The sequence below is a fragment of the Thermoascus crustaceus genome (genome assembly GCF_041956765.1).
Source record: "Thermoascus crustaceus strain CBS 181.67 unplaced genomic scaffold VTN00scaffold_5, whole genome shotgun sequence".
In the NCBI taxonomy this organism is placed as follows: domain Eukaryota; kingdom Fungi; phylum Ascomycota; class Eurotiomycetes; order Eurotiales; family Thermoascaceae; genus Thermoascus; species Thermoascus crustaceus.
Genome location: NW_027192531.1, coordinates 2,021,020 through 2,043,244, shown reverse-complemented (window position 1 = coordinate 2,043,244; position 22,225 = coordinate 2,021,020). Strand labels below are relative to the sequence as shown.

The 22,225-nt window shown below is 51.4% G+C and overlaps 4 protein-coding genes across 4 annotated transcripts; all 4 read left to right on the top strand.

The window, feature by feature from the left end:
- Positions 1–1,348: 1,348 nt before the first annotated feature.
- On the top strand, positions 1,349–1,933 carry VTN00DRAFT_8235 (uncharacterized protein; the record flags this gene model as incomplete). Its single annotated transcript, XM_069435067.1, has 1 exon — positions 1,349–1,933. One exon carries the CDS (start codon positions 1,349–1,351, stop codon positions 1,931–1,933), a length of 585 nt encoding a protein of 194 aa, XP_069286501.1.
- A 408-nt stretch (positions 1,934–2,341) lies between these two features.
- On the top strand, positions 2,342–5,911 carry VTN00DRAFT_8234 (uncharacterized protein; the record flags this gene model as incomplete). The annotated part of the gene is made up of 7 exons (XM_069435066.1): positions 2,342–2,485; positions 2,563–2,607; positions 2,660–2,875; positions 2,934–3,351; positions 3,404–4,888; positions 4,942–5,693; positions 5,753–5,911. The coding sequence occupies 7 exons, from the start codon at positions 2,342–2,344 to the stop codon at positions 5,909–5,911; spliced, it is 3,219 nt and encodes a 1,072-aa protein (XP_069286500.1).
- A 1,157-nt stretch (positions 5,912–7,068) lies between these two features.
- On the top strand, positions 7,069–9,365 carry VTN00DRAFT_8233 (uncharacterized protein; the record flags this gene model as incomplete). The annotated part of the gene is made up of 5 exons (XM_069435065.1): positions 7,069–7,354; positions 7,459–8,124; positions 8,224–8,391; positions 8,450–8,618; positions 8,672–9,365. 5 exons carry the CDS (start codon positions 7,069–7,071, stop codon positions 9,363–9,365), a joined length of 1,983 nt encoding a protein of 660 aa, XP_069286499.1.
- Positions 9,366–17,000: 7,635 nt separating this feature from the next.
- Positions 17,001–20,781, top strand: VTN00DRAFT_8232 (uncharacterized protein; the record flags this gene model as incomplete). Its single annotated transcript, XM_069435064.1, has 4 exons — positions 17,001–17,088; positions 17,150–17,284; positions 18,381–19,418; positions 19,511–20,781. The coding sequence occupies 4 exons, from the start codon at positions 17,001–17,003 to the stop codon at positions 20,779–20,781; spliced, it is 2,532 nt and encodes an 843-aa protein (XP_069286498.1).
- Between the last annotated feature and the right edge of the window lie 1,444 nt (positions 20,782–22,225).

The window sequence follows — 22,225 nt, the reverse complement described above, 5'->3', positions numbered from 1 at the left end:
ATGTTCCAGTAGTTCTAGTGTGGAAATCAGGGAACCCCAATCCCTAGTACTAGCAATAATACTAATATCCACTTCTTACCAAAAGAAAAACCTAATAGTATGTGTTCGTCACTGCTGCTAAGAAGCACCCGAAGGATAAATGATGATGATGATGAATACAGTTTATTCTATTTCTTGACGGACCGGAGAGCGCTCTGAGCGTACTCCGTAGGGACCAGAACGACGAGCGAGCGGGTGGAACCCGAGTACTCCGTACACGTAAGGATTTCTTGTCCCTTCCAGACCAGACCCCCACGCTTCTAATTTTAGAGGGGTGTTCCAGTATTCATTGAAGTTTCGATAATCTCACAGGGCAGGGCCAGTCTGTGTCGGGATTCTTCTTCCGCGAGAAACAATACGTCAGTAAGTGAATTCTTTACTGTAGAAGAGAATAGCACATAATAAAGAAAAATCGATGGATTTTGTTCTTTTCTTTTCTGTTTCTCTAGTCCTCTCAAGGGACCCGCCGTTCAACGGAACGCTCACTCCGTAGGCAGCCCAGGGCCAGCCCCACCATACCCGGCAGGGTGCCCTGATCCTTCCTGCGGTGTAATTCTCCGTTCAATGCATGATGGAGATCCTTCACGAGCTGAAAAACCTAAAAGGCAGCAAGACAGCGGCGTAGTCCTGGTCCTGGCTTTTCTCGGGTAGACGAACTGCGGCAATAAATCGGGTGCACCCGCAGGAGTAGCGTCTACATGTGTACTGTACATGGATGTACGCCGTACAGTACGGAGTACATATGCAGACTGCAGAGCGGGATTTACATCTGATTTACATCTATGGAGTAGTAAACTAGAGGATGGTTCTTCAGCCTTTTCCTGTCTGCCAATCAGTAGTTAATTTAGCGCTGCAGAGGGCAGTCATTGAGCGTGATGGGGGTGGCCTGGCGGGGTGACGAATCGGTAGCAACGTGCATATACAGTAGATGTATGCAGCCCTGGAGGGGGAGGTGTCAGAATCTTGGTTACCGGGCGATTGGGCCGGAGATCCAGTTGGTTGTGCAATAAGAATTTGAGGATGGAGGGATGTGACAAGGCCTTGGTGTTTTTCTCAGGGTGCGGTGTTTTTTTCTTCAGCTGAAGACCTGCATGTCCGCCCTCGAGGGTTATTTGAATATTGTAACTTAAATGATCTGATCCGCGCGGGAGGAGAAAGACTCGAGGTGAGATGGGTGACGTTTCTTTGTTGGGATAGATTGCAATTATTGCAGGGGCCGGGGCGGCTGCAGGGATCGAAATTAGATTTGATCGGGCTGAGCGTTTTTCTTTTTAGAGACGTTGGATGTTTCACAGCGTCCCGTTAGCCAATGTTTACCCTGAAGAAAAAGTCCAGTAGGTCGGAGAAACCTTCCACTGACCTGCTGAGGGGCAGGATTTCCCCTCACCAGGGCTCAACCAGCATAGGCTATCCGGATCTCCGGCCGGACGAAGCCCAAGCGAAAAGTAATGCGCCACTGGCCAGGTGGAGTCGTGCATCCAACCTAGCCACGGGGCAGGACGTGGGCGTGGGAATTATTGGTAGACGAGATGAGGTTATACAACTCTCTCGCGGTCAAGCATCGGGTCCTGACCAGCGGATGAGGCTGTGCGCCATGACTGCCCTGGATGGAGACAGGAGAGTCGACACAAGGCAGGCCTCAAAGATGGTTCCTAAACACGAACGTCTGCTACCGCCGGGCGGTGTCGTTCGCGGTGGAGGCCAGGGCCCTATAGCTGATGGTCGAGCGGGTCTGCGAGACTACTGGCATATCGGTCTTCGTCTTCGTGCAAAGCACAGGGAGCTCTGCGGCCTGCCTGACGTCGCGTTCTCCAGTGCCGCAGGTTCCGCAGCTCTCTGCGTTTGCTTCGTTCCCCGACGCCCCGCCAGAAGCTTGCGTTCGATGATATTCTGACCTCTCTCTGCCCCCAACGAACGGTGCTTCGGGGCACCCCCCTTCGTGCGCGACGCAATTCTGGCATAAGTCGCTTCGTCGCTCCTCCAGTCTCACCCTTCCCTAATGCTCCCCGCCAAGCAAGCCGTTGTGGCTCCTATTCTCCCGTCCTGCTGGTGATATCCTGTCCAATCCCAAGATCTCTCTTGTTTTGTCGTGGACGCTGCGGCTGAGCAACCCGCCGGTAGTGAGAAAGGGCTAGGTAAGTCAATGCCACCCGCCGCTGCTCAGCCTCAGTTCATTTAACTGGGATCGATCACCCCAGGCGTCGCGTAGAGAAACCAGTCCCGTGGACGTCAGGTCTCTGCAGCCGTCCTCCATCTGCTCCTAGTTCCTCTCCTGTGCCCGACCCCACATCAACACAACATCATGGTCCGTCTGCCGCTTCCTCAGCGTCTCAGTCATCGAAGCAGCAAGAGCACAATCCCGACCCCCGGCCAGAGTCGCAGCACGAGTCCCATGAGGACCCCTACAGAGCCCAAACCCCTGATCCTGAGGACAAGTGTTCTCAAGGTAAGCTGCGCGTAGATCGAGGAGCTCGTTTGGAGCTCGCGCCAGCGGTGTGTAGTCGCTGATGGAAAGTCACGTAGGGGAGGAACCTTGCGGCCAAGGATAGAGGCGGTACAAGCGATCCAGTAAGTTGCTACACTTGCTTCGCGTTAGGCCAATTACTTATGGTTCAATCAGTACTTAGTAGTCACCCTCGGAGACGCGCGAGAGTCGACCCCGTCCATAAGCAAGACTCTTAATCCCGAATGGAATGTGACCTTTGATCTGCCCGTCGTCGGAGTGCCGCTTCTAGAATGCACCTGCTGGGACCATGATAGGTTCGGTAGAGACTACTTGGGCGAGTTTGACATCCCGCTCGAAGATATCTTTCCAGAAGGCGAGGTCGTCCAGCAGGTGGGTGGTCCTTACCGCCGGTCTGATCGTCTTGTCCATAAGCTGACCACGATTCCAGCCAAACTGGTACACGCTCAAGTCGAAGCGCAAGCCTGGGAAGAAGAAGGAGAGTGATGTCTCCGGCGAGATCCTCCTTCAATTCTCCCTTGTTGACACGGCGAACCCAACGGCCCCGGCGCACGAGACATACCAGAAGTTCAAGGCTATAATCTCTGCCGGGGATGATGATGAGGATATGTCTCAAGCCGCGTCAAACGATTTCGATGATGAAAAGGACGACGAAACTTCCGATGAGACCGATGATCCTACGAAACCTGAGGTGGTCGAGAAGCGGAAGAAGCGACTGCGCATTGCCCGGTTGAAGCGCAAGTCAATTGCCGCCAGAGCTTATCAGTTCACGGGTGCTGGGAACGGCGTTCAAGGGATCGTGTTTATGGAGGTCGTGAAGATCACAGATCTGCCTCCCGAACGGAACGGTATGGCTACGTAGTCTTACACGTCAAGGTCCTGAAACTGACCATTGTACAGTGACACGTACGTCGTTTGACATGGACCCGTTCGTTGTAACTTCTCTAGGAAGGAAGACTCTGAGAACTCGAGTCATCCGCCACAATTTGAACCCGGTGTTCAATGAGAAAATGGTCTTCCAGGTAATGAAGCACGAGCAGTCATACACAATCAGTTTCACTGTGATGGATAGAGACAAGCTCTCGGGCAATGATTTTGTCGCCTCAGCCAGCTTCCCGCTCCAGACACTCATTCAGGCCGCTCCGGAAGCGGATCCAGAGACCGGTCTCTACAAACTACAGGGGCCACCCGGGGTTGCTGGTACGCCCCCTCCAACCAAGTCCCGCTTTAGACTTGGCTTGAGCCGGTCATCGTCAAGTACCAGCTTGTCGAAAGCGTCAAAACCGACATTGAAGTCTAAAAGCTCGGCCACCTCTTTGTCAGGACAGGACCAGCAGGATCAGCAGTCACAGACCCCTCCAACGAGCGTCCCTTCTGAGAGCAGTGGCACGTTGAATGTCCCGGGTGCTAGCAGCTCAGATGAGGATGCTCCTGCTGAGGAAGATGAATTCGATCTCAAACTCTATGTTATCCCACTAACTCTGAAGAACAAGGAACGCTGGGAAGACAAGCACGCCCCTGAACTCTACATCAAAGCCAAATACATGCCATACCGAGCGCTACGGCAGCAGTTTTGGAGATTGATGCTCAAACAGTACGATGCTGACGACAGTGCTCGCATCAGCAAGGTCGAACTGACGACGATGCTCGATACTCTTGGTTCGACGTTGAAGGAATCCACCATCGACAGCTTCTTCACGAGATTTTCCGCTGAAAATGAGCCGAGCGAGACCGCAGATCTGACCTTTGACCAGGCCGTAATCTGTCTCGAGGACACGCTTCAGGCCCTGCAGAAAAAGACCGTTGGGAGCATCGGAGCCAAGATCAAGAGCCTTGTACCACACCCCTCATCGACTGAAAGTGAGGATCAATCCAGCAGCGATGAACTCGCAGCAGAAACAAGTTACTCCATGCCCTCGAATGCTGACCCCCAGGGGACAGCAGTGCCAACGCTTTCCAGCGACAGGCGGCCATCCGCAGGTGATGAAGACCTCCATCCTGACGATCTAGTCGACGAGAGTGGTGAGGAACATGTCATCGAGATCCGTGAATGCCCAGTGTGCCATCAACCTCGACTCGGAAAACGCTCCGATGCGGATATCATCACCCACCTCGCCACCTGCGCGAGCCAGGACTGGCGTCAAGTCGACAACCTCGTCATGGGTGGATTCGTCACCTCGAGCCAGGCCCAACGGAAATGGTACACCAAGGTGATTACCAAGATATCTTACGGTGGCTACAAGCTTGGCGCGAACTCGGCGAATATTCTGGTTCAGGATAGAATCACTGGACAGATCAACGAGGAGCGGATGAGTGTCTACGTACGGCTTGGTATTCGTTTGCTTTACAAGGGTCTGAAGAGTAGAGAGATGGAGAAGAAACGAAGTAAGTCCTGATAAGTCCTTTTGTGTGGAGTGCAACAGCTGACGGGACCACAGTCCGGAAAATGCTCAAGTCGCTGAGTATAAAGCAAGGGAAGAAGTACGATGATCCCGCATCTGCCAGTCAGATTGAGGACTTCATCAATTTCCATCAACTGGACATGTCGGAGGTCTTGCTGCCAGTGGACCAGTTCAAGACCTTTAACGAATTCTTCTACCGGGCGCTGAAGCCGGGCTCTCGCCCTTGCTCTGCTCCGGATAACCCGAAGATTGTTGTGTCCCCTGCGGACTGCCGGACCGTCGTCTTTGATCGCATAGATGACGCGACCAGAATCTGGGTGAAGGGCAGAGAATTCTCTGTTGAGAGGTTACTCGGTAATGCATACCCAGATGAAGTGCAGCGATACAAAGATGGTGCCCTGGGAATTTTCCGTCTTGCCCCACAGGATTACCATCGTTTCCACATCCCGGTCGACGGTGTACTGGGTACGCCCAAGACCATTGAAGGGGAGTATTACACGGTGAACCCGATGGCCATTCGCTCCGCGTTGGATGTCTACGGCGAGAACGTGAGGGTTCTGATCCCGATTGACTCGGTCGCGCACGGCCGTGTCATGGTCATCTGCGTTGGGGCAATGATGGTCGGAAGCACGGTGATCACCCGTCAGCCTGGAGAAAAGGTGACCAGAGCTGAAGAGCTGGGATACTTCAAGTTCGGCGGTAGTACCGTCCTCTTGCTGTTTGAGCCGGGCATGATGAACTTTGACAGCGACTTGGTGGACAACTCGAAGGGAGCCCTGGAGACCCTGGTAAGCAACCTTTCTGCCTCTGTAACCGCACTTGTATTCTGACTTGGGATATTTTCCAGATCCGGGTGGGCATGTCCATCGGTCACAGCCCGGACGAGCCACAGTTCGAGCCCGACATGCGCAAGGAAGAAGAGAACATCACGATAGAGGAGAAGCAGGAGGCCAAGCGCCGAATCGAAGGCAGCCTGGCGCCTCCTCCTTCCATGGACTCGATGTAGACACCCTCAAAATAGATGCGCAGAGATGCGCGATATTATTTCTATACCTTTTTTTCCGAAGAAGTTGTTCGGAGAGGCCCATCGTCTTTGAGTGAGTTTCTGGATCTAAAGGATCACGAGCCATGTCATCCTATACGATCTATGCTGTGTCTTTTCTTAATGAGGGATTTACGGTTAATCCATGGACTCTGTACTTATCTTCTTCATTTTACATATCTATTATCGTTATAGTAGTTTCAGCACAGCATATAAATGGAAGAACACGACAGAAGTCAAAAGGAATCATGGGGTTGAGGAGTTCATGGATGTATTGTGTTCTTTAGATGGGCTTCTTGTGCTATAGCTAGCCCTTCGACACTTTATAATATCAAGAGAAGTCTTTGCCTTGGAAGATTCTCCATGGACATGTCGATAGATCGATAACTTCCCCTGTCTCACCGACTGATATCATCCTCCACGAGGCCCCCTCCTGTCGGTCGGAAACGGACTAGCGCGGTCTCCACGCGCCAAGACCAAAACAACCGCGGGCTGCAAGACTCGAAACTTCAGAGCGGCCAGCGTCCTTCGGCTTCTGAGTATCTGTATCTGTCCGGTACGAGACGGGCTTTGAGGGCCATCCAGAGCACCGCACGCGACAATCGGGCGAGTTGAGTTGAGGTTGCGGCTGGTGGAATAGCCTGCGGGCGTGGCTCCTGTCACATCGCGTCCCGTTGCGAAGCGCGCGACCCCGACCTCACGTTCCAATCTCCTCCGTACAGCGACCGACCGAACCGTCACGCCCCCCGATCGCACCGCACAACGCAACGACGGCGCCAGGCCCTCCTCTGCCTGAGGCGCGCGAGCGGATCATATAGGGATAGGGACTTCTGGACCGTCTGGCATTCCCTGTGCTTGCGTTGTGGAACTGGGAACGGACGCCTGCTCGGGCCGCTGGAAAGCTACCAACCATCTATCTTTACATCGACAAACTACCACCCACCAACCCCCCCGCGGCGGGGGAGAACGTACTGCGACTACTCGATTCGGATATCATCTAGCTAGCTATATACCATAAGACTGCACAGAGGTCCCTTGTTTCGCCGGTCATCGTTGCGTCGATCTAAATCGTCACCGCCCCGCGCCCACGCCCAACCCCCCGTTCTCTCGTCCCTTTTGACATGACAACCGCTGTCCTCACAACCTCATCGACAAGGACTACGCGTCGCGAACCACTGGGCACAATTGACATGGCGGCGTCGCAGGCGCACGCGCGTCCTGCGTCGTCGTCCACGGGCAGAGGCAGAGGAAGGAGGGCGAGCGCGCGGTTGAATAAGGAAGAAGAGAGCAATCATGGCAGTGGTAATAGGAAGGATGGCAGCAGCAGAGCCGTTAATGGGGCCTCTGGTTTGAATTCGAATGGGACTGGTACGAAGGGAGCGGGGGTGGACAAGAAGAGGAAGGCTGGTGAGTGAATTTTTTTAACTTTTTTTCGTTTTCTTGTCTGGATGGTTGGGATGGGGACATTGGACCCTGGAATAGTATAGCGCGCTGATTCATGCTACCCATAGGAGAGTACGATGAGGATGCGGACGGCTTCCAGTTCACGCGCATAACGTCGTCGAAAAAGGCGAGGCCGTCGCTCACGGGCGGTGTTTCAATTCCAGAACCAGTCGCGGAGGAGCCAGCCCCGAGGCCATCACCGAAGAGAGGAAGACCACCTAAGGCGAAGTCCGCAAAGGCTACTGCTACTTCTACTGATGGTGCTGCGGAGGAGGGTACCAAAGCTGAGGCTACGACGACGAGAGCTACGAGATCAACACGCGGGAATGCGAGGCGATTGTCTCCAGAGCCGGCGCCGGCAACGACAACAACAAAAACAAAAACCAGGGAGGCGCCAGAACCAGAGAGTCCTTTACGTTCTTCTACGCGAAAAAAGCAACGGGACGACGCAGATCCGTTCCCTCCCGCCGCCGCTGTTGAAAAGAAGCGCAAGAAAGGCAGACCGAGCAAATCCAATACCGAAACTACTGCTGCTGCTGCTTCCAATGGATTCGTATCGCCCGAGCCGCCACCGGCCGGCACGTCGAAGATCGCACTGCCATTCGCAGACACACCCGTCATCCGCCGGAATAAGGAGATGAGGTCAGAAAAGGCAGGGAAAGGGCAAAGGCGCAGCAGTCTAGGGATGCGAGGGCGACGAGCCAGCTCCCTGATTGACTCTGGCGCGTCCAATGGTGGGCAACACTCTCACCCTTTGCAGAAACCTGATGATGATAATAGTAACCCTGTAGATAATATGGGTGCTGATACTGACGCTTTATTTGCTTTCACAGCGCTGCCTCACAAGGAGGTGGACACGAAGGATTTCTACAAGCATATCGCGAGTGAGGGCTTATCTGAGCCCCGGCGGATGCGGCAGCTCTTGACTTGGTGTGCCACGCGAGCATTGGGAGAGAAACCGTCCCGGTCCCGATCGGATGATGAGAGCGCAAGATTGGCAGGTAGGTTGTCTGGGACAAGGAACTAGAAATGCGGGAGAGGTTCTGATTGTTGTCGCAGCGCGAGTGATCCAGGAAGAACTGCTCAAGGACTTTGCGAACGTGTCTGAACTCTCGGACTGGTTTGGACGAGAGGATAAGGAGCCTCCGGCTGTGGTCGTGAAGAAACCGAATCCAAGAAATATCCAAAATGCGGAGAAAATCAAGGAGTTGGAGGAACAGATACAACGGTATGTCTGCAATGGACGCTATGCACTGCGAAATCTTGCTAAGATGACTACAGATTGCAACAAGAAAGACATTCTTTGAATGCTCTCCTTAAACAACCTTCAATACCACGCATCAAGCCTCCTCGACCGTCAGTGCAGCGGCCAGAGGGACAGCCATCCGATCAAACAAATGCCCAGTCATCAGAGCAAGATCCATCATCCTCTATTGACCCTTCATCATCTCAACAACCACCAGAATCCGAACTTATCGACACATCGCTCTTGGATCCCTCACAACAAGCTCTCCTCGCCTCACTAAACCTCACATCCGTAAATACACATCAAAAGAACGAACAATCAACAGAACAAGAACCCTCATCCAGTCACCAACAACCGCCACCTTCTACCTCTACCCCTACATCGACTACAGAAGATACCCTCGAACAAGTAACGGCCCGCCTCTCCCGCATAACCACCTCTCTCGCACCTACACTCGACTCCTTCGCTGCAGGCGTACACGATATAGAGCTTTACCGCTCCGCCGCGGACTCCGTGTCTTCTCAGATCCTGCGCATCTGCGCGCAGCGCTTAGAAGAACGAGACACGCGGAACACATTACAGAGACTAGAGATCGAAGGGGATGGAAACGGCGATGAAGGCGGAGGTGGAGAAGACTGCAGCAAGGGAAGGGTACGAATACGGCGCGAACGACCGAAGGAGGACATCGGTCTTGTATTAGGGGCGCTGAGTCGTGTAGAACGGAGATGATGGTGGATTTTTTTTTCTTTTCCTACCGCCAGGTGGGAACATGGACCGTATAACGAAAACCGGAACCGGTCCCGGGTTGGGTTGGAGTTTCTTCTTCCTTTAATGTTGATAATGTTCTTCCATTCGTGACGTGATGTGATATCTCAGATGACTTAAAACACTTAGATACACCAAGTTGGGTTTTTGTCTTCTTTCTTTTTGCGTTTTCTTCGTAGGAGTTTCGCCGTTTCGCCGAGAGTGTATTCTTTTTCCCCTCGCATGTCTTTCATATTACTATCTGTTTTGGCGAGGCGATACGGGTAGGGTCGCTGGTTTGGTTGTTTGTTTGGTTGATTGATTGATTCATCTGATTCGTTGAATTGTTTTATTGGTTGATTCGTTGCAAATGGAACGGAGTCGATGTCGAGTCGATGTCGGACTACAGAAACAGAAAGAACAGACTTGCATTGTATTGCATTGCATGCGACGTCTTGGACATAGCATAGCATGGTATAGCGTTGTCTGCTGAAGCGGAAGTCAAGGAAATGGAATAAACGAGTAAACTAGATAAATCTGGTCCAGGTGAGCGTGCTTCTGCGGCGTCAATTTGAGCACGAACAAGCCAAAACCAGAGCCAGACCATAATGCAGCTTGGGTTGAGTTGAATTTTGAATTGTGGTTGAGTCGAATTGAAGGTACTGTAAGGGAGGCTAGCCTAAAGCTTTTTTGTTCTATATATTCGAATTCAGGCGCGGTATTTAGATTGTTGATTTGGATTTAAAGGGAGATGGGGTAAGTCTATTTATATATATCTATATATGAATTTCTGACACTGCCTGCCTGCCTAGTTATATTCTTCTAGGTTAAGTAGGTAGTCGGGCCCCGCCCGTCGAGTGTTTCATTCATTCAGATATACAGACAGGCCGGTAATATAATAGATGCATGTTGTATATCCTATCCTAGCACGGTACCTGTGTCTATCTACCTAAGCCTAAGGTACCTCTAGGTATCCATCTGATTTCTAGCCCAGCTAGATAGAGCCGCAGACAATCAAAATCGAAATATTATCTCTGCACTGGTTGAGTAATGAGTAAAGTGCCAGAGTTCCTCCTCCTCTCTATTGTCTAAGTTCCAAACGCATTACGTCGCTTATTTCGTTTAGAAACATTTCAGTCTAGAAAAAGAAAGCCAGATAACTCTGAATGAGTGCCTTCCATGGTGGCCCGGTCCCGGTTCTTATTGTACAGTAGTGAACCATCTCTTTTGTTACCCCCTCCCCCCTGTTCTGGTGGTTTGGCAGATTGCTGTTCTAAAACCATGTGATTTTGAAGCTATGGGAGGGTATCTAAGCACTATGATAGGTCACAGGCTCTAGACAAAGCCAGCCGAGAACAAAATAAGAAAAGCAGCAAGGTAAATTGCTTGGACAGGGGATATAGGGTAACCATCACTTACCATTCTGTTCCGCGAGTCTAGGAGGTATGTGCATAGCATATCTCGATAACTAGCCATGTTATGTCATTGTCTAGCGAGTGGCATGCTCAGGATCGGTATATAAATATATATATATATATACATTCCAGACAGGGGGAATTCCTCTGTTCTCTCCACAGAAGCACTGTGTATTGGATTAAATAGAGTTGTAAACTCCAACCTTGGATTAAGATTCTATTTATATAGAAGAGAAGAACCATACAAGAACCAAAATCGTACTACAGGTGCTCACAGGACAGAGAACATGTTGGTTTATAAAGAGTAGGTAAAAGGAACAAGACAAGATCTGGGTCTATATCTTGCTTGCTTTGAGAGTCTGGGACCTAGTGACCTACTGGTAAGGTTTACTTATTAAGTCATGTCCATGGAAAAGGAAGGAAGGAAGAGAGAAAGGGAGTTTGAAAAGTCGTAGTAGGTAGGGACTATAGGGTAGAATCTGATATAATATCAATAGGTACTATACCTAGGTAAGTACCTGAGATGGTAAATACTTACCTGTATATATCGTGATAAATGATGCCTGGTTCCCACCTATATATCGCATGTTTATATTTACGTGTATCTAACTTGTCTCATATCCTAGAGTGCTGTTGATCTTGGGACTTGGGTTTGGGACATAGGTTAGATTGTGGAATAAGGTTATTTATTTTATTATTCTCTCTCTCTCTCTCTCTTTTTTTTTAACTATTTCATTTTCTCAGTTAGTTGATTAATCACTTGATTGATGCTATATATTACTCAAGACCAAGACCAAGATGATAGGAAAGTGATCTTCTATATAGGGATGTGCGAATCTAAGCTGACATGACACGACTATCTTTTCTTTTCTTATCCTGGACAGATATATTGATATTCCGGTTTCCTCTAAATTACGATGTCATTGACTACTCTACGTAGACAGCTCTACAGAGTATACGGGGGTATGATGGACTTGGTACAGCATCTTCTCTCCTCTTCTCTTCCCCTTTCCCCCCTCCCCCTCCCCCTCCTCCAATGTCTATCTTTCCACTTGGGTTAATGATTTACGACTGCTCGACCTGAGCTGAACTGAACCCCACGTGCAGGACAATGGTTCAACGCTCTCAAGTGCGTGCGCAGTATGGAGTAGCAGGCTATTGCTGTGCTATGTTCCCGTTGTGGCTCTTGCTCTGAGACTTGAGATCGACGTACTGCGTAACAACTAAGGGTAGATAGTAGACACTTAGCAGTAGCAAGCAGTACTCTGTAGATCCTTGGATGCAACAGCATATACCGAATGAAGAAAATGGCCAGAGTAGTAGTAGTAGTAGTAGCAAACCGAAGTTGATCCTCCAACAGGCAGGTGCTCACAGTTTTCACATGGCATGGCATGGCTACCTCGCTTTCACTTCCACGACCAAGGCCAGCTGGCGTATATCCACTTCTGCATCTCTCCTTCTCCCTTTTCCTTTTCTTGGAAAGGTCAGCTGGTCAGACGGTCTGCATACTGTAGGGCTCCGTAGGGAGAGTTGTTGTGTGTCTGAGACGTTTACGTGTCACGTATCTCCGTCCAGAAGTCCAGGGGACATCATGTTGTTATTATTATCGTCCGCCAGCTCTCCATGTATGTAGGGACACCCAGGGCGAAATGTGAATCAACAGAGATGCATGGATTATGGGAATCGGCAGAGTGGAGCCGGGATGTGTCGATCGTCGAGCGGAAGCTACGGGAAGATGAGCGAAGCGGGTGTGCGGGCTGCGGGCCGAAGGGATGATGGACATAGGGAAAACTCAACGCAGCCCGACAACCGCAACGGCAAATGTCGATCACCGCGGCTCAGTCAACGCCGGTAGGGGCAGAGGCAACGGAGTAAGGCTCCGAGGACCAAGTGTTTCAATGGTAGGGTTAGGTAGGGCAGTGCAGTTTGTCGCTTGTCCCTGAAGATCATGATCAGCACACAACGATCGATTCGGAGACATATCACCATTGCGTGTGTTTTCCGGGACAGCCTCGAGGCAGCAGCAGACAGATCTGACAACCCTGCTGCCAACACGCCTGCCTACGAAAATCCTCCCCGAGCATAGACCGAGTCACGTCCTATGTGTGTGCCTACGGGATCGTGCCTTGCAGGGACTATCTGAGATTCGTGACTCGTCGAATCATTCTTCCCGTCCAGATCGCAACAGAATGCGAAGAAGGATATCTCCGACAAACCTCTTGATTGTCCTCTATTCAAGATCATAATCCCATTGTTTCCTTCCCTCTTGCATGCTATTATTATTGCGGGTCAGACAGATCAAGTCTTACGTGTCCCTCGAGGGTTTGCGCCAGCGCGTTATCGTGTGGTATCATCGGTATGGGAGGAAAAGTCGGATAGCTCAAAAAAGTAGGTGAAGAGGTAATGCATTCATAACTGAACTGGCGGGATGGATCCCCAGTTTCAGAACGAGCTAAACATTGCATAAACAGTTAGTGACGGACAACCTACAGGCACGATGTCCACCGGGAGATAACGACTGGCGACAGCACACCTCGAGGTCCGCTTTTTCAGAAATTGTCTTTTCTGAGGAAAAAACTCCGCCATCTCCGCTGGACCTGCGTCGGGATCTGGTTCACCTGCATCACTGAATTGGCCGTATTCCAACGAGAGACTGCGATTGCATGGCCAGCAATCGTAACTTGCAGAGGTCGTGGGTCCGGCTGTCTGTGTCCCAACTTCTGAAGCGTTAGATCAGAGGAATCATGTAAGTGGCAATGTGAAGCCTGAATCAAGACCAGGTCGAGGAGGCGGCTCAAGCAGGTCCACTGTTTTCCGGATGCCGGATGCAGCAGCTGCTGCCTACGGGAGCAGCTTTCATCGGCGGCATGGCGACGCGACAGTTCAAACGACGGAGGTTCTCTATTATTCTATCAGTTTCATGTAAGAAAAATCCATACCTGAAAGATTCAGACGGCAGCGTGCTGCATTGGAGCTTTGCCAGTGGTCGTAAGCCCTTACTGTATTGTAAATGATGGTTACTGCTGTTCTATCATCCTGTTCAAATGTCGATTCTTCGCAAAGCACAGAGAGAGAATAGTGTAATCTACCCAGACCGCTCTCTCAAGGTCCTCCAACGCAAGGGGCCTGGCAAAGATTCCATGGACAGGGGCAATGGGGAATAGGCCAAAGCGTTTGCTCTTAAAACGCATGGGCTTTTCACATATCTCATCGCACTGACCAAAATCTCACTACTCCGTATCGTCGGGCAGCGATAGAAGATTTGTGGCCAGAAGTACACTTTTTTTTTTCCTATTTCGGTGAGCGCCGCGACTGCGGTTCCGCTTATCCTTCCCGGTCCCGAGGCAGCAGAGTGGATCCGTATAGGGCCGTATGGAAGAAAAAGGACAGCAAGCACATTATCTGGCAGAATGTGTGAAAATTCTGCAAGAATGAAGGAGAATTCTTGAAACAGGGTGGTGGGGAAACAGTTGATATTTCAACCTGCACTTATGGATCAGTAATACTGAGCAGTCTTCCTTCCCTCATTCGGAAATTTCTGCCAATTGGATGAAGGAGCAATAATGATAAGGGAGGCAGCCTTATGCAAGCGCTTCTCTCGGTGTCCAGATAAAAAAATTTTTTTTTCGACGGCGGCTGCCGCTAAGGCCAGGCCGACCAGATGGTCGAGAACATACAAGATTTACCTGGGTTCGAGACCGTGTACTATTTTGCCGGCCCCTCGGGTTGGGAAGTAGGAAGATTTTCCAGTAGCGGGCTAATGCGTGAGATGCAGTATCAGCGCAATGTGATACATGAGTTCGGGGAGCTAAATCTCTGTTGAGGGGTACTTGTCGGCGCTCGCACCTCTTCTCCTTCATTCACATGATAGTCCTGACGTGCTACTTGGCGCGGTTGGGGCGGTGACCTCTGCGATCTAGATGTGTCGATGATAAACAAATTTTCGGGTTGCTCATTATTCGTTAGCCTGCGCGTGGCCAGATTTGTGGATCGACCAGTGGGCGGTAGTGGCGATATTGCTTCCTATTTTGCTTGCTGCTGGACCAAGATTAGCAAATACAAACTTTGGACCTGAGTCATCCACATTCCGCCGGACATTGAAAACTCTACATGACGCGGCTAGACTCCCGGCTATCATGCTCTAGCGGGCTAGACCCGGAGTCGGCCCGGGTTTTGTATAGATGCCCAGGATACTTGTCGAACCGCTAGCGACTCGAGAAGTTTCCCCATGGTCGCGACATGAGAGCAGGAGAAATCTGCTTTGTAAGGCTTGTTGTCGCTGCAGCCCGTGTGGAGACTTGATATGTGAGGTCCAGTGATTTTGTGTCCGTGTGATTTAAGCTTGAGGGCTTGGCTCCACTCGACCCGAAGGTCCTCGAGTTGTGGACGCCGCAAATAGGATCGTTATCAGCCACATCGACTTTGTCCACACCTACACTCAACGTACCTCCCCCCGCACGACTCATAACGACCTGAGCTCGATCGATCCGTTGGAAACCGGAGTGGTGCATGATGGTAATTATCCAAGGGGGATACATTGTACAGAGTGGTGCACAATTATCGTAATTCGTAATCCATAATGCGGGAGGCAGCTATGAGCGCTCCAATGACGATGGCGGTTTCAGATCCTTTCTGCCCTGTTACCGCGAGAATTCTGATCAAAACTAAAAGATTGGTCCTTGCTTATAAAGGGGTGTGTGGTGCTGTCATCCTCGGCAGCGAGGTGGCCCGTGTGCACGGGTGGGTGAAGTAATAGGCAGTCTGCGTGGGTAACACGAGCTTAACATGTGCGTTCGAAGGTTAGGGCTCTGAACGCATTTTTCCTGGAGATGGCGGCGGTGATGACCTTATCCCAAGTTTCTGAAGGTCTCTCGAGTCCGGAAGAACGGTCAGCAGGCACCCTGTCCGTTCTAGATACAGCCAGATAAGCTTACGGTCGACCGGACAGCTGAGCTATAGCATACCCGCACTTGCATGAGACGGCTATGCATCCTCCTTGCATGTCCAGTTGCCAATCACGCCCAGGATACGGCGCAGGTGACAGGTACAACCACCGTGCGGCCGTCCTCGAGACCAACCCGAACCCCGTACAAGACGTTGGTCTGTCAGCTTTGAACTTCATGATCAAAGCGCACCCAAAGAGCGGTCTTGACGGAGTCCACGGCTCCCCTCGACTGTCGTTCCTTGGCGGGATACGTCAATTTGCTGCAACACAGGATGTAGAGGGTTCTTGTCTGTCACCATTTCCCTATGGATGGTGTAACCCATGTACATGAGCATCAGCCAGACGAAAGAGGTACTTGCGCACAAGGAGAGGGGGCGTAGTGGAATAGGGGAACATGTTGCTCTCACAGACCTCAGCGCTCGACAGCAGTACCAGGACCGTCGGAGAGCGGTGGGTCAGAGGGTACCACTATCACGGTGAATTTGAAAACAGCACGCGAAGAGCTTACGTTTGGTGAGCTTGGTCTCGTTATAGTTGACGTGATCGACATGACCAGGTTCCGGACCGGGAGACGTTGTTTTGAATCCAGATCGATATCTGGCGGCCTAGGGGGTTTCCCGACCAGGTCGACAGGCTGGGAGACCACGTCGCGAGTTCCTGATCGACGCGATGGCGACCTCCCCGTTGGTACCGTGCGGATAAGCTCGCCGACCGTGGGGGGCTGGTATTTCCACGAGGTGGACAGTGCCCTATTAATATCGGGCGGATGAGGCGATGGCCGTGATGGTTCGGACGGTAGAAGCGTGCTAGAAGGTGCTGGGCGACTCGCCTCCTGCCGGCATCTCCCAATCGGGCTGCCCGGGGCGCATGGGGCCTAGAGCGCTCTGTGCAGCGTCTGCAGAGCGCTTGACAGGAGGTTTTGGGCTGCCAATCGCACGTAGAGGACACTATCAGCGTCGATCCAAGCATCCCTTTTGTGTGCTGTACAGTAGAGAGAGTGTACACCCAGTACACGCAGGTCGAGGTGTCAAGTCGAAGCGCCAGGGGAGCAGCATCTCACAGACTCTCCGCGGATGATGTCAAGGCCCGGAGCTCTTACGCTGACACGTAACCGCGTGCTCTCTCTCTCCCCCAGCAAACTCCCTTCTCGAGACCACTCCCAAACATCGTTTGACGATCCTGCACAGCGGAGAAAAAAAGATGTGTGCGTCGTCATGCATTCTTGGGATGGGGCTCTCTGTTGCTGCCCCCAGCGCCTTTATGCTTCTCCCTCGCAGCGCCGTTGGAGGGTCTCTCGCGCCGGCAAGCCTCAACACCACACCTTATCACAAGCCGTGGAATCCTCAGGGTGAGACAGATTGACAGATCCTGACTTTTGATGCCAATAGACTGACCGACCATGGCCGCAGAGCGGGCGCTAGGCTCGATGGGCCCTCCCGACGGCGATCGTTGCGTCCAGGGAGTTCCTTGGGATGATACTCCACTCTGCTCCCAACCAGCCGACCATCCGCCGTTCCAGATCCAGACTGTTCGACGCCATTGCGGTGGGTCGTTTGCAAAAGGTTGATATCGAAAGCTTGCACTTGCTGCCCAGCTCTTGCTCACATTGTGGCCACTGTGGTACCTCCGCGTGGATCCCGTGGAACCGAGTCGTCAACGACCAAGATAGTAGCATAGCTGCGATGAGAAGCAAGGCCGCTCCATGCCTCCACGCCGTCGCAGCCCGATGGAGAGAGGCAGGGTGTCACCCTTTTTATCCTTCTTGAACACTGAATCCCCCATCTGCTCACACTTTTTATTATCTATCCATCCTACCTCTCCGCTCGCTCGAGACCGACTATTACATCTCTAATCCGCTTTCGTCTCTCGCTGCTCTGACCATCTATCTCTCGCTAACTAGTCTCAACCACACCCACACAAAAGAATTTGTCCTGCAGTTCCGGGTTGGGCCCTCGCTCTACCTGTGTTTGTCCGGTTCGGGTTCTCTTGTGTCCACCGTCGCCGCATCCGTCCAGGTCCCATACATCACCATCTTCCCAGGAAGCCAGGCCTTGGAGGGGAGCCGTCTCACCTTGTTCCACGTTTCAGCTCTTATATCCTTTCTCCAGTGCTGTCTCTTCGCCTTGCAACCGGTCTGATTATGTATGCATGACGTATTATCATTCCTTGTAGGGGCCATTATCCAGCATCTCGCACCGGCACCAGGTCGGGTGCAAGGTACCGCTGCAGTCAGGTGCTCTACAAAAGTGTTCCAGACTCTTTTCATTTTCCCTTGACTCTTGCTGTGAGCTACCAACCTGAGAACCCCGGAGTTCGGGCCATCCTGTGGCCTTCCTCTTTGTGGCACTGAAGTGTCTTGGGATGCAGCATAACTGACCGTTGCTGGGAGACGGACAGCAACCTCACCCACCATAAGCTTGGCCTCGACCGTTCGGAATCTGCCAGACTAACCTGGTCCATCCTGCGCGATGGCAGGCGGCTACTTTGACCTTCCACCAGCTTCGTCCAGACGGCCAAGTCTGACAGATCAATCTGGGGAGACGAGCAGATCGTCCACGGGATCACATACATCACCCCTCCCTACCCCCAATGACAGGTCTCACGATCCGAGTGGCGCTCAGGGCAGGCCCAGGAATGCAGGCATTCTCAAGAGCGCGAATCGTGTCAAGTTCACGGTGACTGAGCCCGAGCGTGACGAAACCCGAAGCAGACCGATGTCAGAATTTCGAGGCGATGGAAGGGGCTTCCCTCAACGGCCATTGCCTACCGCCAGCATTCCATATGCAGAGAGAGTGGATACACCCTCGAGGCTTCCCCCCCTGACGGATGCCGGCTCCAATGTGCCGACAGAAGCCATAGGGATCACGGTCCACTCTCGAGCCAGTTCACCGGGGATCAATGGGGACGATGAAGTCAGCGAGAGAGCTATCCACTCAGCCCAGGAAAGGGCGCAGAGGCTTGCCTCCCTGCTGAATCGTTCAAAATCTCCGAAGCCAAGTCCCCGTTCCAGCTTGCCATCATCGGTCGTGTCCACACCCACCGAGTCAGGACTGATCTCAGAGGACGGGGATGAGATTCCTATGATCAGTCTCTCTGAGAAACAGTTCCTCGAGGATTCGACGGACGACGATGAGGACGGATCACTAGAAAGGCGACGAACGAACCGTACTTCCGAAGCCCATCAGCTCGTCCAGCAAATGACTCGAAAGGATTTTAATCCATTGGCTAGAGTTCGTGCTCCGTCTCCAGGATTCCGTTCTGGACAGGTGACGCCCGTCGAAGACCGGGATCCTGATGCATACGTCGAACGACCAACACATTACCGGGGAGGTATCCTATCGACTCTACTGAAGCTCTACGACCATCAGGCTGCCAGCCAGGCTGTGGGAGGCCACTATCGCGGAGGAAGTTTTGGAGAGCAGAGTTCTCGAGGAGCATCCCCCAGCAGGCCCCCGAAACCGAGAAAATGGTACGACAAATCTCCCAACCTGTCTGCCACGTCTCTTGCTTCAACTGCCAAGAACTCGGTTTCGAGTCCTTCAACAGCTGGGCAGCGACCCGGGCTTAAGCGGTCAAGGAGCAGTGGTGGGATACCCGTCCCTAAACGATGGGGGAGCCACACCTCGAGGATGAGATTCGGATTACCGTGCACATCGCCGAGATCCTTTCTCGACAAAGGTATCTGATACGGCTTTGTCGAGCCCTCATGAAGTACGGAGCTCCAACCCATCGGCTGGAGGAGTACATGAGGATGACTGCTCGTGTGTTAGAGATCGACGGCCAGTTTCTCTACATACCAGGCTGCATGATTATCTCGTTTGACGATGCGTCGACGCACACAACAGAGGTGAAGTTGGTGAAGACAGCCCAGGGCGTCGATCTGGGCAAGTTGGCGGATACCCACCAGATCTACAAAGAGGTCGTTCACGATGTCATTGGAGTGGAAGAGGCGATCCAACGCCTGGATGAGGTCATGAAGCAGAAGCAAAAATTCCCCGTCTGGCTCCTCATCATCATGCATGGATTTGCTAGCGCCACTGTCGGCCCGTTTGCATTCAGTGCGCGACCCATCGATATGCCTATCGCCTTTCTGCTTGGTTGCCTTCTTGGAATCCTTCAGCTGGTGCTCTCCCCACGATCGGAACTTTATTCGAATGTCTTTGAGATCTCCGCCGCCGTCCTGACGTCATTCCTGGCTAGAGCATTTGGCAGCATACCGTACAAGGGGGGGCGTCTCTTCTGCTTCTCTGCCCTGGCTCAGTCTTCCATTGCCCTCATTCTACCTGGCTACATGGTGCTATGCGGAAGCCTGGAACTTCAGTCACGCAGTATCGTGGCCGGATCCGTCCGCATGGTCTACGCGATTATCTACTCCCTCTTCCTTGGTTTCGGTATCACAATTGGTACCGCTGTTTATGGCCTCCTGGATTCGAACGCTAGTTCAGAATACACCTGTCCTGCTAGCCCGATCACAAATGAATATCTCCAACACTTCCCCTTTGTCCTGGCATTCACCTTCTGCCTCACCACTATCAACCAGGCAAAATGGAAGCAGGTGCCCATGATGCTGATTATCTCGTTTGCTGGTTACGTCGTTAACTACTTCAGCATGAAACGGTTTGCTTCCAACACTCAAGTCGCTAATGCTTTGGGTGCGTTCGTCATTGGCGTGATCGGCAACCTTTATAGTCGACTACGTCATGGTCTGGCAGCTGCAGCTATCTTGCCTGCAATCTTCGTTCAAGTCCCTTCCGGCCTTGCAGCAAGTGGATCCCTGGTGTCTGGTATAACATCTGCCGACGAGATGACGGGGAACCAGTCCCGTTATTCTATCATCACGAATGGGACTCAGGGTTTTGTGGATGCGCAAAAGAATTTCTCGCAGCACGGCTATACGAACAGTGAACAGTTCAGTGGGGTGGTCTTCGACATCGGATATGGGATGGTTCAGGTCGCTATCGGGATCACAGTCGGACTGTTCCTTGCTGCACTGGTCATCTACCCGTTCGGAAAGAAACGAAGCGGACTGTTCAGCTTCTAAAAGAAGCTACTAGACTGCCACCATCACCACAGCTTATGCTTCCCTCAACACGAGACGTTTACGTCTTCTGTCGTTCATCAATCGGCGTTTTCGTCAGGAAAATTGGCAAATTGAGCGTTTGTGGAGTTTGGAAAGTGATTTTCGATATTCTTATCTAAAGCGATGCATCTCGATCGGTTTCTACCGCCCGGATTTCACTTCGCATTTTAATATTTCCTCATCCCCGCCTGTCTATGCATGCCATTCTTGGATTTCTATACTTTTGGTTTACTTTCTGCATGACTATTCTCTTTCGCTGTTTTGCATTTCTTTTCTTTTTTTGGGAACTGACTTGACCGACAGTCTATCTAGCAACCAGGGGAACTTATATTTTCTTTTGTATTCCGGCGATTCGGGCCTGTTGGAGTTGGCGTTGTCATTCGAAAGCTTGCAACGAGACTCGAGTGTCTGGGATGGTGTTTGGTGTTCTTCTTTTCGTTCCCTTCGGTCTGGAGCTTTCTCAAAACTGAACCAAGTCCGCCGTCTTATAGCATTCCCGCTCGTCCATCCTGCATCATTCTCACATCTTTGGAAAGATAACGGCATTTACGAGTCATGACCCCATCTGGAAATTGTTAGTTGGTTCTTTTGGAGAAAAAGCATTTCTTGTTTTTGTTCGTTTAGCATTGGCATTTGCATTGGCAGTTGGTGATTTGGGCCTTTTGTCGTTTTTCTGTTTTTGCCTTGGTTTTGTCCCATCCTCGTTTGTTGATGTTGTTTATCATGACTCAGCATACGAGACGATCTTTGTCTTTCTTGCATTTGTGCCGGCATTTTTGCATTAGCTCATCCCATCTATCGTCTATCATCATCTTAACCTACCTTATTCATCTTTGACTACCTTTTTCCCGATTTATACAGAAAGCATGTGTCTATAATATAGGTACCGTACCGGACCTGTCTATCTATCTACCTATCTATCTGTATACAATACCTAGGTACGGGTATCTAGGTATGTATCTATCTATATAGATAGTAATTACTTATAACCTAACTACATAGTTTCAGACAACTATGAAATTTTTGATATTTCATTTGAACTGAAATCCGTCCAACCCGTCTCCCGCCAAAAATATCCATATCTTTCAAGAACTTGCTAAATGAATCGATATACGTAAGTCTATCGATATAGGAGGCTCTTTCTCCCTTCTAACGTTAACTTCCGATATAGCCTAGCTAGCTAGCTAGGTCTACAATCAAGTAGGGGCTTTCTTGACAGTAAGTCATACATGGTTAAGAACCTTAGATATGTCAGCCAGTTGGTCAATCCCTCTATATAGCCAGCAGGATGTCCGTTGCGTTGCATTGCATTGCATTGCATTAAACGACGGAACAAACACATTCCAGGCAGATAGATAGACAATGTGACCTTTCTCCCTCTCCCCCCTCTCCCCCCTCTCCTTTT